The sequence below is a fragment of the Theropithecus gelada genome, chromosome 20, assembly GCF_003255815.1.
Source record: "Theropithecus gelada isolate Dixy chromosome 20, Tgel_1.0, whole genome shotgun sequence".
Lineage (NCBI taxonomy): Eukaryota > Metazoa > Chordata > Mammalia > Primates > Cercopithecidae > Theropithecus > Theropithecus gelada.
The window spans coordinates 47,209,093-47,225,968 of NC_037688.1; the positions used below are offsets into that span (position 1 = coordinate 47,209,093).

At 56.1% G+C, this 16,876-nt stretch overlaps 1 protein-coding gene and 1 non-coding gene across 5 annotated transcripts; both read left to right on the top strand.

Annotated features, from left to right (window-relative positions):
- Nucleotides 1–2,666: 2,666 nt before the first annotated feature.
- On the top strand, nucleotides 2,667–6,335 carry RPL13 (ribosomal protein L13). 4 transcript variants are annotated; one of them, XM_025371272.1, is made up of 7 exons: nucleotides 2,667–2,734; nucleotides 2,960–3,083; nucleotides 3,246–3,387; nucleotides 3,595–3,615; nucleotides 3,757–3,768; nucleotides 4,386–4,442; nucleotides 4,895–6,335. In XM_025371272.1, the coding sequence occupies exons 2-7, from the start codon at nucleotides 2,980–2,982 to the stop codon at nucleotides 5,051–5,053; spliced, it is 495 nt and encodes a 164-aa protein (XP_025227057.1). In that variant the 5' UTR covers nucleotides 2,667–2,734; nucleotides 2,960–2,979; the 3' UTR covers nucleotides 5,054–6,335. The 4 variants fall into 4 exon arrangements, with proteins under 4 accessions (XP_025227057.1, XP_025227053.1, XP_025227055.1 ...); XM_025371268.1 differs by having other exon boundaries at nucleotides 3,595–3,768; nucleotides 4,895–5,278; XM_025371270.1 differs by having other exon boundaries at nucleotides 2,705–2,734; nucleotides 2,966–3,083; nucleotides 3,595–3,768; nucleotides 4,895–5,300.
- LOC112614868 lies at nucleotides 3,452–3,534 on the top strand. Its single transcript, XR_003117174.1, has one exon. It is a non-coding gene; the product is annotated as a small nucleolar RNA MBII-202 (small nucleolar RNA).
- Nucleotides 6,336–16,876: the final 10,541 nt, after the last annotated feature.

The following is a 16,876-nucleotide window of genomic DNA, read 5'->3' on the forward strand; positions in this document are numbered from 1 at the left end:
GTAATGCAGGGACTAAGTGGAAAACTCCTGTAGGAATCGGGGGCCTGGACCCTGTAGGGATAGAGGATGACCCAGGACGCCCTGGCCCTGTGTTCCGGGGCATGCGGCTCCCACTCTGGCCTCCTTGCATCTGCCCTCCCTGTGGTGCAGTGACGTGAGTGGATTGTCCTGTTGTTGCTGCAACACTGAGTGCCCTGAGAAATGCCGGCAGAGCAGTAAGGAGGCAGCCACAGGTGCGGTCACACACCCAAGTGGGGGCATCTCTGAGAGATGCCTTGACCTCTGCCCAAGTTCTCCAAATCCAAAGAGCAGCACGTAGTTGGGAAGGTTTTAGCTGGTGTAGCCAAGGGTCGTGTCCTCGGTAATCATTTTTTTCCTGTTGTGTGGGTTTTTGACAGTCTTGCTTTGTCGCCCAGGCTAGAGTGCAGTGGCGCCATCTCGGCTCACTGCAGCCTCGATCTCCTGGGTTCAAGCGATTCTCCTGACTCAGCCTCCCAAGTAGCTGGGACCACAGGTATGCACCACTATGCCTAATTTTTGTATTTTTTTGTAGAGACAGGGCTAGACTGGAATTTCTGAGTTCAAGTGATCCTCCTGCCTTGCCCTCCCACTGTGTTGGGATTACAGGTGTGAGCCATTGTACCGAGCCTTTTGTGAAGTTATTTTACTATTTTTAAATTTTTTTTGGCGGGGGGAGATGGAATCATGCTCTGTAGCCCAGTGGCGCTATCTTGGCTCTCTGCAACCTCCACCTCCCGGGTTCAAGCGATTCTCCTGCCTCAACCTCCCAAGTAGCTGGGGCCACAGGTGCGTGCCACCATGCCCAGCTAATTTTTTTTATTTTTAGTAGAGATGGTCCTCATCTCCTGACCTCGTGATCTGCCTGCTTCGGCCTCCCGAAGTGCTGGGATTACAGGTGTGAGCCACCACGCCCAGCCCTAAATTTTTTGTTTTTGAGACGGAGGCTTAACTCTGTCACCCTGGCTGGAGTGCAGTGGCACAGTCTTGACTCTAACCTCCGCCTCCTGGGTTCAAATGATTCTCCCGTCTGAGTCTCTAGAGTAGCTAGGTTTACACGCGTACACTACCACGCACAGCTAATTTTTGTATTTTTAGTAGAGACAGGATTTCGCCATGTTGGCTAGGCTGGTCTCCAACTCCTGATCTCAGGTGATCCACTCGTCTTGGCCTCCCAAAGTGCTGGAATTACAGGCGTGAGCCACCATGCCTGGCCTGTGAAATTTTTTTTTTTTTTTTTTTTTTGACAGAGTCTTGCTCTGTTTCCCAGGCTAGAGTACAGTGGCGCGATTTTGGCTCACTGCAAGCTCTGCCTCCCCGGTTCACACCATTCTCCTGCCTCAGCCTCCCGAGTAGCTGGGACTACAGGCGCCGCCACCACGCCCAGCTCATTTTTTGTATTTTTAGTAGAGACGGGGTTTCACCGTGTTTGCCAGGATGGTCTCGATCTCCCGACCTCGTGATCCGCCCGCCTCGGCCTCCCAAACTGCTGGGATTACAGGTGTGAGCCATGGCGCCCGGCCGGGACTGTGAAATTCTTAAAATGTGGACTAAGTTTTACCAGGAGGAAGGGTGGTGATTGGGTGAGGGTAGGGAAGAAAGAGGGTTATTAGGAGTTAAAGGTTTCCAGGTAGCAGTAAGATGGATGGTGCCTTCACAGACTTGCACTAGAGAGTAAGAGCTGGCTTTTTGTTGATGCTTTTCTTTGTGAAGGGAGGCAGTAGGCACAGCAGGTCAGAATGTGACATTTTCAGTCAGGTACCCCTGACCTTAGAGAAGTCACCTAATCCTGGGCCAAGGGAAAGCGGGGACAGAGGCCAACAGTAACTGCTCCTTACGGGGTTGTGTGGATTCGATGTGAAAATGCACATCCGGAACTGAACTCCCTGCTTACAAAAACACTCAAGAAATGTTAATTTTATCTTTTAAAAAACCAGCATAGGCCAGGCGCGGTGGCTCACGCCTGTAATCCCAACACTTTGGGAGGCCGAGGCGGGCAGATTGCCTGAGCTCAGGAGTTCGAAACCAGCTTGGGCAACACGGTGAAAACCCGTCTCTACTACTAAACTAAAATACAAAAAATTAACCTGGTGTGGTGGCGGGCGCCTGTAATCCCAGCTACTCGGGAGGCAGAGTTTGCAGTGAGCCGAGATCACGCCATTGCACTCCAGCCTGGGCGACGGAGTGAGGCTCTTGTCTCAAAATAAAAAAAGTTCTAAATGGATGGGAGGAGAATAAACGCTGGAACAAGGAGGACGACGGCCTTAGGTTGCGCAGACTCGGATCTCACTGCAGTTTTCCTGCCTTTGCGCTACGAACGTGTCCCACAAACGCGAACAAACTTAGAATGGCCGGGGCGTCGCCCGTTCGCCGTCCGCCCAGATGCTGGCCCCGCGCGCGTTAGTCCGCAAGGCGGGACTCGGCCTGAGCCCACCGCGGCCCGCGCAGCGGCTGAAGCGCCGGGGCAGTAACGGCGGACGTCAAGCAAGTCCGGCCGCGGGATCCACAGGGCCCGGGCATCACGGCCGCGCCGCCGCACTCTGAGCGACGCCATGTCTGCGAGGGCGGCCCTAAGAGAGCGCGGTGACGTCATTCCTCCTTTCCGGGCTCTGATTGGTCAGAGCGCCCGGCGCTTCTGGTTGGCCGGCCCTGCTATCATCCCAGGGTGCATTGCGGCGCCGTTTCTTTTCCGCTCGGTTGTCTTCCTGCGCAGGAGGTGAGCGAGACTCGGTCCCGGCCTTTGGGCTTCATCCGGCGCCATCGGCCTGGCGTTGCTGCCAGCGCGGGCATGGATGGGTCCCTTCTTTTTCGCAGACAGCGTTGGGCCGGGGCCCGGGCTCTAGGCGCGGCCGGACGGCCCAGGCTGGAGGGTTCAGGGCGGAGGCCCGGGGGGTGCGCGCGCCCGGGGCGCGGCCTCTCACTCGCTCCCTCGCGTTCGCAGCCGCAGGGCCGTAGGCAGCCATGGCGCCCAGCCGGAATGGCATGATCTTGAAGCCCCACTTCCACAAGGACTGGCAGCGGCGCGTGGCCACGTGGTTCAACCAGCCGGCCCGGAAGATCCGCAGGTGAGCCCTGCGCTCGGGGCGCCCCTGGGGCTCGCGCCCGCGGCTGCGCCTTGGTTTGGGGGTGGCCGGTGCCGGGGCGGGGGGCGCTGTCTGCGGCCGCCGCGGAGCACTTGCCTGGCGGCCTTAGGCGAGGGTGACCGCCGCTGGGCTTCTCTCCACCAGACGCAAGGCCCGGCAAGCCAAGGCGCGCCGCATCGCCCCGCGCCCCGCGTCGGGGCCCATCCGGCCCATCGTGCGCTGCCCCACGGTTCGGTACCACACGAAGGTGCGCGCTGGCCGCGGCTTCAGCCTGGAGGAGCTCAGGGTGAGTAGTGGCAGCGCCGCGGTGTCAGGAGGGCCCTGAGTCCCCTGTGCTGGCCTCAGTCGCGTGATGACAGTCTCCGGAATCGCTGGACGGCCTTGATGAAAGCACGTTTGAACCCTTTTCCATCTGATCGCTGAGCCTCTCCGTGCGGGCCTCGGGGCGGAGAAAGCCCGGGCCCGCCTCCATCTCTCTCCGCTTCTGGGGCAGGTGGCCGGCATTCACAAGAAGGTGGCCCGGACCATCGGCATTTCTGTGGATCCGAGGAGGCGGAACAAGTCCACGGAGTCCCTGCAGGCCAACGTGCAGCGGCTGAAGGAGTACCGCTCCAAACTCATCCTCTTCCCCAGGAAGCCCTCGGCCCCCAAGAAGGGAGACAGTTCTGTGAGTACAGGGCTCTCTGGCCGTCCTGGCGCGCGGGGAAAGTGAGGCTGGGTTCCTTGATCGGTGACACCCGTCCCTGGGCCCTGCTGGGGTGAGAAGAACCAAAACATCGTGGCCGTTCTGATCCGCAGGATACGCCTGTCTTGCAGGAGCGGATGATGAGCTAATCGGGACTACTGAGGTTCACCTGTGGGTTTCAGCAGGGATGACCTTAATGGTCATGGCAAAGGCTGTGTGACTTGGAGCCAGCTTTTTCTGTTGAAATCATTGTCTCCCTAAAATGTTTCGTGTTCCAAAATATTCTAGAAAAACCTTGTAGGATAAGGTTGATAAGAGTCCATTGTCTACGTTTCCGGATAGTTGAATTGGGGAACGATTTTCTCTGCCCCGTCCCTGGTTCACAGGTAGATATAACTGTCTCATGCGTGTTGTGTCAACTCACTAAGGTAGTCACCTAACTAGTAATGACTGTCCTCAACACTGGGGACACAAAGTATGTTGGAGGAAAGGCTCAGACACTGGTGCTGAACTCGGGATCCCCAGGCGGAAGTTTGGGGCCAGGCGGGGGTGGAGTCCTTGGGGCAGCGCAGCTAAAGGCGCTTCTCATTCATCAACAGGCTGAAGAACTGAAACTGGCCACCCAGCTGACGGGACCGGTCATGCCCATCCGGAATGTAAGTTAACACTTGTTCAAATCCAGGCTGTAGACGAGATCAGTGGGTGAACACGTGGATATCTGAGATGGGGATCAGGCCTAAGAAAGTTAACAGTGGCAGTTGTGGTGCGTGTGGAGGTTTGTGGAAAAGAACATTTCTTAGTTTTTACTTCTTGCAACCACGAAGCCATAAATTGGGAAGTTTTTTTGGAAAGAGAATTTTTCTACGTTGCTTACACTGGTTTTGAATTTCGAGATTTACAGACCTGAGCCGCCCTGTCGAGCTCAAGCAAGAGGGTTTTTTTTTTCAATCCCAGGGAAGGTGACTGACTCAAGGGTCGCTTTTCCGCGGTGCTTGGGCAGCACACCTGCCCTTCCGCCCCCCCCCGGGGTCCTCTGGGTTCTACTGTTGCCTGGTTGTGCCCTTGCCCATTGACACACTGGGTTCGACAACTCGTCTTTCTCTTGTAGGTCTATAAGAAGGAGAAAGCTCGGGTCATTACTGAGGAGGAGAAGAATTTCAAAGCCTTCGCTAGTCTCCGCATGGCCCGTGCCAACGCCCGACTCTTCGGCATACGGGCAAAAAGAGCCAAGGAAGCCGCAGAACAGGATGTTGAAAAGAAAAAATAAAGCCCTCCTGGGGACTTGTAATCAGTCAGCAGTCACGCTGGGTCTCCACGTGGTGTATTTCATGGGAGCCGCTGGGCCTGGGATGGGGTTTCGCTGCTGTGACTTCCTTACAGGGGATTTGGGGCTTTCTTGAAAGACAGTCCAAGCCCTGGATTATGCCTTCCTTTCTGTGTTAAAGCCCAGGGTGGTTTGGTTAGTGACTGATGTAAAATGGTTTTCTTGTGGAGAGGTTACAGAGGCTGACTTCGGCAGAGTGGACTTTTTTTTCTTCTTAAAGAGATAAGGTTGGGCTGGTGCTCACACTGTCATCCCAGCACTTTGGGATTGGCTCAGGAGTTCAACACCAGCCTGGCCAACATGGCAAAATCCCGTCTCTACTAAAAAAAATCAGCTGTGCATGGTGCCATGCACTCGTAGTCACAGCTACTGGGAGGCTGAGGTGAGGGGATCACTTGAACCCAGGTGGCAGAGGGTGCAGCGAGCCCAGATCATACCACTGCATTCTAGCCTGGGCAACAGTGAGACTGTCTGAAAAAATAGACAAGGTCTTTGGCACACGGGTGGAGTACAGTGCCACAGTCATGGCTCACTGCAGCCTTGAACTCGTGGCCTCAAGCAGTCCTCCCTCAGCTTTTCTAGTAGAGGGGTTTAGAAGCACGAGACCCTGCACCCAACCTAGAGTTGCCTTTTTTAAGCAAAGTATTTTCTAGTTAATGTAGCATGTTGGACTTTGGGGCATCATTCTTGAGCCTGTTGTGCCTGGTGACCATGGTACTGACCCTTCCCTTCGCTGGGCGTCTTCACCCCGACACCAAGGTATTAGATGGCCCTGCCAAGTGTCGGCCTCTCCCGTTAAAACATTCTGAAGCCATTGTTCTTGCTTCATGGACGAGAGGCAGCCAGAGAGCGTGCCATGGTGCCGTGGTCTGAGCTGGGCATCCCCATGTCTTCTGTGTCCGAGGGCAGCATGGTTCCTTGTGCAGTGCTCAGACACCAGACACAGCCTGCCTTGATCCTACCAGCTCACACAGCACCTGCTCTCCTTGGCAGCTATGGCCATGACAGCCCCAGAGAAGCAGCTTCAGGGACCCAGTCAGATTCTGTTTTCTCTGCATGCCTTTGCCAGGTGCAGGCATTGAGGCACCCGGTGGGCTGTTACTGGCGTGAAATGGGTGATGCTGGTACCTCTGCTGCTGCACTCAGTCACACTTGGTACCTGATGACACCTTGCTTGTTTGGAAACAGATCCTAAGCCATCTAGTAGATGATTTGGAGGCTGTTGGCTACCGTTTAATGTCTACGGTGTACGTGCTGAGTTTGATCAGTTTGTATGTTTGGGAATCTTGTCCTCTAAAGTTAAGGTGGGCCAGGCGCAGCGGCTCATGCCTGTAATCCTAACACTTTGGGAGGCCAAGGTGGGTGGATCACCGAGACCAGCCCGGCCAATATGCTGAAACCTCATCTCTACTAAAAATACAGTAATTAGCTGAGTGGTGGCGCACACACGTAATCCCAGCTACTCGCAAGTCAGAGATTGCAGTGAGCCGAGATGTGCCACTGCACTCCAGCCTGGGTGACAGCGCGAGACTCCGTCTCAAAAGAAAAAAAAAAAAAGGTGGTGCAAGGTGGATGGTTGGAAGCTTAAACCTAGGCTCAAATCCTTCTCACATGAAAGGGCATGAAGGTCTCTGGTGGACTCCAACCTGGCTGAACGCTGGTCGCGGGGGGTTGGGGGGTCACTGGCACTGGGCACTCCAGCCTGCTTCCTCCCTACCACACCACACTAGGGAACGGGCCTTTCCTGCTGTCTGCAGGGAGCACCTGGAATAGGTGTGCAGTGTGATGTGGTAAGTGGAGTAGAGGTCTGCACCCCATCACACCCCTTGCTGCTTTCACAAAGCACTGTGATCTGCTTGTTCCGGGGGCTCTCCTACCAGCTGACTTCACAGGGAAATCGGGGGGTTCAGGTATCGTCCGTGCACCTGGGGCAGGGCAGCCTGCACTGAACCTGCCAGAGTGTCCTCCCCATTTCACTGAACGAAAACCCCCAGGGCCATGTTCCTAACCTTATGTTCTCTCCATTTGCTTAATCCATTAAGACCCCTAACGGGAGAGGGTGGATTTTCTCTCTGGTGTCTCGGACCCTGCTGTTGGCCAGCACCGTTAGCAATAGGTCATTTTTCTAGGTTACGTTGGGACAATGTGAGTCTGGTGCCGGACATGGCTGTGGGTTGGGCCAGGCTGCCTACTGCCTGCTGCTCCACTACCTGAGATGCAGCAGGTGCGGCTGTGCCCTTCCTGGGACTGCGGAAGGCTCCCTGCAGGATAGCTGGGGACTGGGCAGGTGGGTGAGGCAGCTCCCTGCTGACACCCAGACCTTGTAGCTGGAGCAAGATCTCTCCTGATCCGGGTACGGGCCTGTCTGCTCCAAGACAGACTCTGCGGGCCGGGCGCGGTGGCTCAAGCCTGTAATCCCAGCACTTTGGGAGGCCGAGACGGGTGGATCACGAGGTCAGGAGATCGAGACCATCCTGGCTAACATGGTGAAACCCCGTCTCTACTAAAAAAAATACAAAAAAAAAAACTAGCCGGGCGAGGTGGCGGGCGCCTGTAGTCCCAGCTACTCGGGAGGCTGAGGCAGGAGAATGGCGTAAACCCGGGAGGTGGAGCTTGCAGTGAGCTGAGATCAAGCCACTGCACTCCAGCCTGGGCGACAGAGCAAGACTCCGTTTCAAAAAAAAAAAAAGACTCTGCCACCACATGCAAAGGGGCCCTTTGTTTAACTTAGTCCCTGGGCACCGTCCGATTCAGCACCTGGCGGCCCAGGTTCCCCCGCTGGTGGGGACACGTGGCTGGTGGGGACACGTGCCTGAGTGTGGGCGTGCTGACGACGGGGCCTCTCAGTTGTGATGTGTGGGCCTGACCTAGGGGGCGCTGTGGAACCTGGGCTGGAACCAGCCCTCTGTGCCAGGCCGCAGACAGGTGCCGCCGGCCCTGAGGGGCAGCTGCCGTGGCGTGAGTCACTGGGAGCTGAGAGGAAGGGCCCCGACCCAGCCTCAGGCAAAACGGCTTTGGGGAACACCTTGATTTCAGCCATGTGAGCCCTCCCAGGGAGTGCAGCCAAGCTGTGAAGACTCAGACACGGACCCGTGTGCCACGAGCTTGTGGTCTGCTGCCCAGGGGAGGAAGTGCACCCAGGTTCCTCATTCCGTTTTGCAGGATTCCATCGGTGTGCAGGCACTTCCCATTCAGCCTGTCGCCCCCGGGGAGCACGGACTGGCTCTGTGGCGCCCTTGGCCTTGTAGAAGCGTTGGTTTTATGGCAGGTGCATCTCCCACGGTGGGCGGGGCTTTGCCAGCAATGCCCATGGGGATCATGGGGCCAGGTGCGCTCCAGCTCCTGCAGAACTGCTCAGGGATAGTCTCGGGAGGGGCTAATCGCATGCCCTGGTAATGCCCTGGTGATGCGCCGTTTCTCACGCCGGCTGCTCTGGCCCCAGCTAAAGGGGAAGACTAGTGCTGACGGGAGCTGCACACAATTTTTCTCCATGTGTTGTTTATTTTGCTGCTTCTTTTGGCTGGACATTAGGAATTTCAGTTTTCCCAGGTTGTATTTTTCCTTTTCTATTTTAAAATTATCATGCAGGGCTGGGTGAGGTCGCTCACGCCTATCTAGTCTGAAAACTTTGGGAGGCTGAGGTAGGAGGATGGCATGAGCCCAGGAGTTTAAGGCTGCAGTGAGCCGAGATCGCTCCACTGCCCTCCAGCCTGGATGAAGAGCGAGACCCTGTCTCAAAAAAATATATATTATGCAGTAGTTTCAACCCTGGAAGAGTAGTGTGCATCTTTGAATTTTAACATGTGTTCCTCTCCCATCCAGGCATAGTTTTATTTGGAATCTGGTTATCCTGTAGTTGCTTAGTTAAAAATATATGTAATTGCAATCATTTAAAAAGCAAAAAACAGGCCAGGTACAGTGGCTCCTGCCTGTAATCCCAGCACTTTAGGAGGCCGGGGCAGGCACTTTTGAACCCCGGAGTTTGAGACCAGCCCAGGCAACATGGCAAAGACCCATGTCTACCAAAAAAATAAAAATACTAGCCGGCGTGGTGGCACGCGCCTATAGTCCCAGCTACTCAGGAGGCTGAGGCGGGAGGATTGCTTGAGCCCGGGAGGTCGAGGCTGCAGTGAGCTGAGACTGTGCCACTGCCCTCTCCGTCTTGGGTGACAGAGTGAGAGACCCTGTCTCAAAAAAAAAAAAAAAAAAAAAAAGGAAGAAATAATACTAATTAGAACTGTTGTAATTTAGAGGGAAATTACAGTCATTTTAGATTATTTGGCGTTTTCTTCATTTCATTTAAGCCAGAGAAGAGTGGGTATCTGCATTCTCTTCTCTGTTTTCCTGTGTCTCCCTGTATTAGTTTTTTCTTTATAATTAGTCACATTTATTTTTTATGGTTTCTGTATCTTAAATTTTTTTTTTAAGTTATAGAAGAAATATATGCTATTGGCAAAAAAAAAAAAGTCCCGCTACACAGAAGTGAAGAGAATGAAGCAAACAGCCGCTTCACGTCCAGCTGCGCCCGGGTCTGTCCAGAGACGGTGTGTGAGCATATTCCAGCGCAAGAATCTGGGCTTCTGTTTTTTCTTTTCTTTTCTTTTCTTTTCTTTTTTGAGACGAGTCTCGCTCAGTCCCCCAGGCTGGAGTGAGTGGCGCGATCTCGGCTCACTACAAGCTCCGCCTCCCAGGTTCCCACCATCCTCCTGCCTCAGCCTCCTGAGTAGCTGGGACCACAGGCGCCGCCACCACGCCCGGCTAATTTTTTGTATTTTTTAGTAGAAACGGGGTTTCACCGTGTTAGCCAGGATGGTCTAGATCTCCTGACCTCGTGATCCACCCGCCTCGGCCTCCCAAAGTGCTGGGATTACAGGCGTGAGCCACCATGCCCGGCCACTTCTGTTTCTTATGAAACCAGCTGATGCCACACTGTGTGCCCTGTGTTGTGCCAGGCACCTAGACGGACCTGGCTTCTCTCTGTGCCTGTGAAGGGCAGACAGCGTTATGTCTGTGCGGTCCTGCAGGCAGGAGAACGGGAGGGCTGCTGTCTTCATTTGCTCACAGAGTTGGGCATCTCCAGTTACTGGACCTTCTTGTCTCTCTGGGGCCCCGTGACCTGCTTCCTCTCGTGTTTCATTGCCATGTTCATCATTTTCTTGAACTGCAGCTGGTCTTTATGTGTTAAGGAGCTTTTGCCTTCTATCACCTGTTGACAACATTTCTTTCCTGCTTGCTCTTTTCCTTTTGACTCGGAGAGCAAATGAGGCGTTCTTTCAGGAGATGGTGTGGTGGGATGGACCGCAAACTCAGCATCGATAGTGGATGTCGGTCATTCTTTTTGACTTTCCAACATCAGAACCCACTTTTGGGGAATGGGAGGCAGAGCCCCCGGCTCTGCCCCTCTGCAGAAGCTGCTGCACTGCCCAGGCTCCTTGCGGTGAGCTGAGCCCAGGCCCTGCTGGCCCCACACTTGGTTGATGGCTGTGAAGCCATAGGTCTGTGGGCAGAAAGGTCACATCACGTGTCCCAGGTGGGCACGGAGTCCAGACGGGGCGGGCGCCCTCGCTGTCCTCACCCTGGGCTTCAGGGCACCGCCCTGCAGTTCGAGGAATTTCCTGGTAGCCTTTTCTCTTCCTCCGTCGGCTGGAAGAGTTTTCAGTTGCTTCGAAGCCCCTGCCGATGCTGAGGGCATGACCAGCCCCGGCTCTGGGCCCCTGTGTGGCTCACTCAGCAGGTATCGCACTGCCCACCACACCAGGCGCCGTGAGAGCACTGGGCTACAAGGAAAGAGGCAGGGGCTGATGTAGAGCAGGTGCTGGGCAGACAGGCGGCCGCAGGGGAGGCAGAGGGGCCACCTAAAGGCAGGGAGATGAAGGGAGGACAACTTAAGAGCAGTTTATGTCGGGTCCAGCCCCACAGGGTCAGTGGATTTTTCTCCCCGCGTGCGGAGACGAGAGATTGTAGGAATAAAGACACAAGACAAAGAGATAAAAGACAGCTGGGCCCGGGGACCACTACCACCAAGACGTGGAGACCAGTAGTGGCCCCAAATGCCAGGCTGTGCTGATATTTATTGGATACAAGACAAAGGGGCAGGGAGTGACAGCCATCTCCAATGATAGGTAAAGTCATGTGGGGCACGTGTCCACCGGACAGGGGGCCCTTCCCTGCCTGGCAGCTGAGGCAGAGAGAAAGAGAAGAGAGAGAGAGAGACAGCTTATGCTGTTGTTTCTGCGTATCAGAGACTTTTAGTACTTTCACTAATTTGCTACTGCTATCTAGAAGGCAGAGCCTGGTGTACAGGGTGGAACACGAAAGTGGACCAGGAGCCTGACCACTGAAGCACAGCACCACAGGGAGATGGTTAGGCTCCGGATGACCGATGTCAGGTTAGGCTCCGGATGACGGATGTCAGGTTAGGCTCCGGATGACGGATGTCAGGTTAGGCTCCGGATGACCGATGTCAGGTTAGGCTCCGGATGACCGATGTCAGGTTAGGCTCCGGATGACCGATGTCAGGCCCCCCACAAAAGGTGGAGGAGTAGAGTCTTCTCTAAACTCCCCTGGGGAGAGGGAGACTCCCTTTCCCGGCCTGCTAAGCAGCGGGTGCTTTTTCTTGACACTGACGCTACCGCTAGACCACGGTCCACTTGGCAACGGGCATCTTCCCAGACACTAGACCAAGGCGCCCTCTGGTGGCCCTGCCCGGGCATCACAGAGGCTCACGCTCCTGTCTTCTGGTCACTTCCCACTATGTCCCTTCAGCTCCTAACTCTGTATGGCCCGGTTTCTCCTAGGTTATGATTGTAGAGTGAGGATTATTTATTTATTTATTTATTTATTTTGAGCTCAGTCGCCCGGGCTGGAGTGCAGTGGCGCGATCTCTGCTCACTGCAAGCTCTGCCTCCCGGGTTCACGCCATTCTCCTGCCTCAGCCTCCCGAGTAGCTGGGACTACAGGCGCCCGCCACTATACCCGGCTAATTTTTTTTGTATTTTTAGCAGAGACGGGGTTTCACCATGTTGGCCAGGATGGTCTCGATCTCCTGACCTTGTGATCCGCCTGCCTGGGCCTCCCAAGAGTGAGGACTATTATAATATTGGAGTAAAGAGTAATTGCTACAAACCAATGATTAATGATATTCATATATAATCATATCTATTATCTGTATCTAGTATGACTATTCTTATTTTATATATTTTATTATACTGCAACAGCTCGTGCCCTCGGTCTCTTGCCTTGGCACCTGGGTGACTTGCTGCCCGCAAGTTTACGAGTTAAGGGCACCTGCTGCCTCCCAGGCACGGCCCTAGGCTGGGACCACAGTGTGCCAAACTACTCCCCTGCCCCTTAGTGCGTCTCTGCGAATTTTCAGCTTCATCTCAGCCAGCCGGGCGCGGTGGCTCACGCCTGTAATCCCAGACTTTGGGAGGCCGTGGTGGGTGGATCACTTGAGCCCAGGAATTCAAGACCAGCCTGGGCAACATAGTGAAACCCTGTCTCTACAAAAATTTTAAAAATTGGCTGGGTGCAGTGGCTCATGCCTGTAATCCCAGCACTTTGGGAAGCCAAGGCGGGTGGATCACAAGGTCAAGAGATCGAAACCAGCCTGGCCAATACGGTGAAACCCATCTCTACTAAAAATACAAAAGTTAGCTGGGCATGGTGGCACACGCCTGTAACCCCAGCTAATCGGGAGGCTGAGACAGGAGAATCGCTTGAACCCGGAGGCGAAGGTTGCAGTGAGCTGAGATTGTACCATTGCACTCTAGGCTGGGCAACAGAGGGAGACTGTCTCCAAAAAATAAAAATAATACAAAAATACAAAAATTAGCCGGGTGTGGTGGTAGGCACCTGTAGTCCCAGCTACTCAGGAGGCTGAGGCAGGAGAATCGCTTGAACCTGGGAGGTGGAGGTTGTAGTGAGCCGAGATTGCACCATTACACTCCAGCCTGGGTGACACAGCGAGACTCTGTCTAAAAATAATCAAGCATCTCTTCCGTTGACCTTCCCCGAGTTTTCATTCCTAACACGGTCTGGCCTCTTCCCTTACCTGTACCTGGGCAGGTGCCTCATGGGCTGCGGCTAGGGAATCCGTGGGGAAGACCGGACACTGGCAGAGCCTGGTGCCAGAAGGGGTCCCGGGAGCTCCTCCCTTTCCCACAGCCTCAGAGTGGGCAGGGGGAGGGCTGTGGTGGTGGAGGGCCTGGGGGCTTTCTCTGCAGGTGGCCCACAAAGAAAAGGGGCTGACATTCCACAGCCTTCTCCAGACCCCCTTCCTGGGGGCTGGACGTCACAGTCCGTCTCAGGGGCCTCCTGCACAGGCGAGAGGGGCAGGGCAGTGGAGGGCGGATCAGACCCGGTCCGGTCATTGTCCAGCCTCCCCATTGTCTTACCCTCAGGCTTCACGTCTGCAGCGGCACCGCCAAGGCTGTGGTGCTGGGGGACAATTCCGATGTGGCACAGTCCCTGGCAGCACCTGCCCTTCTGAGTAACTCCCCAGAAAGGGTGGTGCCTCCTGGGGAGGCGGGGGAAGAACTAGGCTATTGATGAAAGGGACTGGAGAGCAGAAGGAAGTGTCCGAGCAGCACATTCCAGGCCGGCTTTTTACCAAGAATAGCATCAAAAGCCTCCAATGACTCAAGCAAGACTAAAACCAGGACGTCCATCAGTTGGAATGGGGCTGAGGACACCAGCCCCGGGGACGCGGCTCTTGCCTGCCATCACCTCCCACAGGACCAGAGTCTCCTCCGGGCCTCTCTGCTCCTGCCCTGGCCCCGTGGTCAGCAGCCACCCCTCTGGTGCCCACCTTCTGACGCTTACCCTTGTGCGAGCCCCTCCCTCAAGCGTGGGCCGGACCCAACACTGTGCTCTCCCGGAAGCCTCCTTTGACCTTGGAGCACGCTGGCCGAGGGGACGGGTGGGCAACAGGAAGGCATGTGGCCACAGAGGCACCAGCGCTGTGAGAGGGGCTGCCCTGGGGTAGAGAGTGTTGGTCTCAGAAGAGCCTCAGAGTATGGCCACGGCCACACAGCTGCTGTCTGACGGGCTGGCCCAGGCCAGGTACAGAGCCCCCAGCAGCAGTGGCACCACTGGCCGGGCCTTCTCCCAGGCCAGAGCCTGCTTGTCATGAGCAGCTGGCACTCACAGGCCCGGTGGTTTCCGAGGCCCTGCTCAACTCGGGCTTGAGCTGCTCATCTGAGTGCACAGACCTCGTGGACAGCAGCCGCCCAGTGTCAGAAGGCCTCCCGGCAGCACCTCGGGATTATAGGGGTTGGTTCTGGGGAGTCAACAGGACACTGGAACGAAGTGAGGTCCAGAGGGTTAGCGTGGTGGGGAGGCCGGGCAAGTCTGCAAAAGGGCAGCATGGAGGAGGCAAGTGGGCACAGGTGGTCCACAGGCTGGAGAGGTGGTCCCTGGGGACAGGAGGAGGTAAGCGGGGATGGAAGGAGGTGAGTAGGGCATGGGAGGTGAGTGGGGACGGGAGTAGGTAAACGGGGACGGAAGATGAGCGATAAACGGGGATGGGAGGAGGTGAGCGGGCACGGGGGGAGGTGAGTGGGCACAGGGGGACGTGAGTGGGCACGGGGGGAGGTGAGCGGGCACAGGTGGTCGGGGGGCCCAGGGCCACTGCTGGTCAGCAGGCTTGGTAGTTGGGAAGAAGAGAGGACCCAGGAGTGGGGACAGTGGGACCAGGAGCCCGAGTCCTGGGGAACTCTGGGATGGCTGGTGCCTGGGTCTGAGCAGGACAAAGGGGTCCTGGCTCAGGAGGGCCCACGTGGGTGAGGAAGAACCAGTCCCGGATGGTGTCCCCAGCGTGCAGTCCTGGGCAGGGGCCCTGACCCCTGGGTCTCACTGCACAGCGGCTGTGAGGACTGGGCCCCTCCATAGAAAGTTCTCCTCGGGATCTCTGGAAACATTCTGGGCAGGGACAGCAAAGCCATCGAGGCACCCCGGGACCTGGACAGGCCGAGGAAGGTGTGAGCGCTGGGTTCTGAGCTGGGTTCTACGTTCCAGCTCCACCCCTGCTGTGTGGCCTCAGGCACCAGAATGCCCTCTCTGAGCCGTGTCTCCCGCCAGCCGTGGTGTCTCCAGCTGGGCAGAGATGCTAGGGGCTAGGATGGTCCGCTCCTGGCTTCGTGCAGACAAGGGGCAGGAGGGATGGCGGCCCGGGGCTGCACGTGAGAACGTGCATGGAGAAGAAGGGGGTCTTGTCCACACCCAGAAGATGGTGTTGGGAGAAGGAAGTGGAGGAAGGGGACGTGGCCTGTGCCTGCGCTTGTGTGTCTTGGGTGCCTGGCGTGTCTGCGTGTGGGCTGTCTCTCCGTGAGTGTGTGCACGTGTCTGCGGTATTTGGCACACATGTGTGTGGCGTGTACTCATGCCTGCCTGCATGTGCTGAGTGTGGTGGAGGAGGAAGGACCCCTCATCAGCCCCCAGGTCTCTGAGGCTGTAACAAGGTCACCAGGGATCCGAGACTGGCCAGGTGTGTTGTCTCAGCCAACAGCCGGCGTGGCCGCCTCTGGGCATAGTCGATTTCTCAAATAAGATCAACGTCAGATCCTGCAGGAAGACGGTCTGATCCAGACAGGTTGCAGATGTTCTAAGATAAAATAACCTTTCTTTAGGAGGAAAGAAAAGAAGAGGGTAGGTTTGCAACCAGGTTAAAAAAAGCAGCACCCATCCGGACATGTGCAGAGCTGTTTCCTGTTAAACAATCCTGTTAGTAACCCCCACCCTCTGCATTTCTCGTTTTGAGGCAGTTTCCGGGACAATCTCTCCATATGAAGGGCAGGTTCGAGGACCCTGCATTCAGGGGTGGGGACCGAGCCCTGGCCATGGGCTGCACCAGCTGTGTGCTCAGGACGGCCAGGGAGGAGGCCATGGGCTCTGGACCTGGCTCAGGGACAAGGGGCTATCCGAGTATGGAGGAGAGCACTGGCTCCAGGGGATGCCCCTCAAGGCAGTGGCCGTGGGGCTGGGGTCTGCCAGGAACCTCTGGAGGCCCTGGACAGGGTTCCCTGCTCCCAGTTGGCCTCGAGGTCAGTGTGACTGAAATGGGAGATGGGGACTCTGACCAGATGGAGATGACACCCTCGAGGCGGATCCAGGACCAGGGAGCAGCCGTCAGAGCTGCGTTTCATTCGCTGATCCACCTGGAGTTTGTTGTCTTAGACTCTGTGTTGGGACCTGTCCTGGTGTTAACTCAGGCCTCAGTGGATTCCTGGTCCAGGGTGGACAAGGTCATGGGCAGCACAGCCCTGGACAGTGGAACTGATGTTGTGGATGTGTGGGCCAGGAGCCCAGGGAGGGATGTCGGGTGGTGGTTCAGACTGAGCCGGGCATTGCAGGATAGGTAGGAGTCGGGTGGTGGTTCTGACTGGGCCGGGCTTTGCAGGATAGGTAGGAGTCCGGTGGTGGTTCAGACTGGGCCGGGCTTTGCAGGATAGGTAGGAGTCGGGTGGTGAGAGAGGCTGGAGGAGGCAGAGGCACTTGAGCCTGAAAAGCAAAGTATCTGAGTCCCGGATGCCAGGTGAGCCGGGCAGAGCACTTGGGCATGAATGTGTCATTGCTGCTTTGACCATGTGTAAGCCTCTGGATAGCCGTGGGGGTCGGCGCTAATCAGAGGGTTTCGTGGGTGACCCTGTGATGAGGGGATCCAGGCTACCCATTGAATGCAATATTGTCAATACGAAAGAAAAAATCAGGTTACAGAACACAAACCACCTGCTCCAACATCTACAGTGCCCTGACCGTGCCAGGCAG

Coding starts and splice junctions, on each gene's coding strand:
- RPL13 (XM_025371268.1), top strand. CDS start 2,980: ATGGCGCCCAGCCGGAATGGCATGATCTTGAAGCCCCACTTCCACAAG. Junction 3,084..3,245: donor CCGGCCCGGAAGATCCGCAG/GTGAGCCCTGCG, acceptor TCTCTCCACCAG/ACGCAAGGCCCGGCAAGCCA. Junction 4,443..4,894: donor CGGTCATGCCCATCCGGAAT/GTAAGTTAACAC, acceptor TTTCTCTTGTAG/GTCTATAAGAAGGAGAAAGC.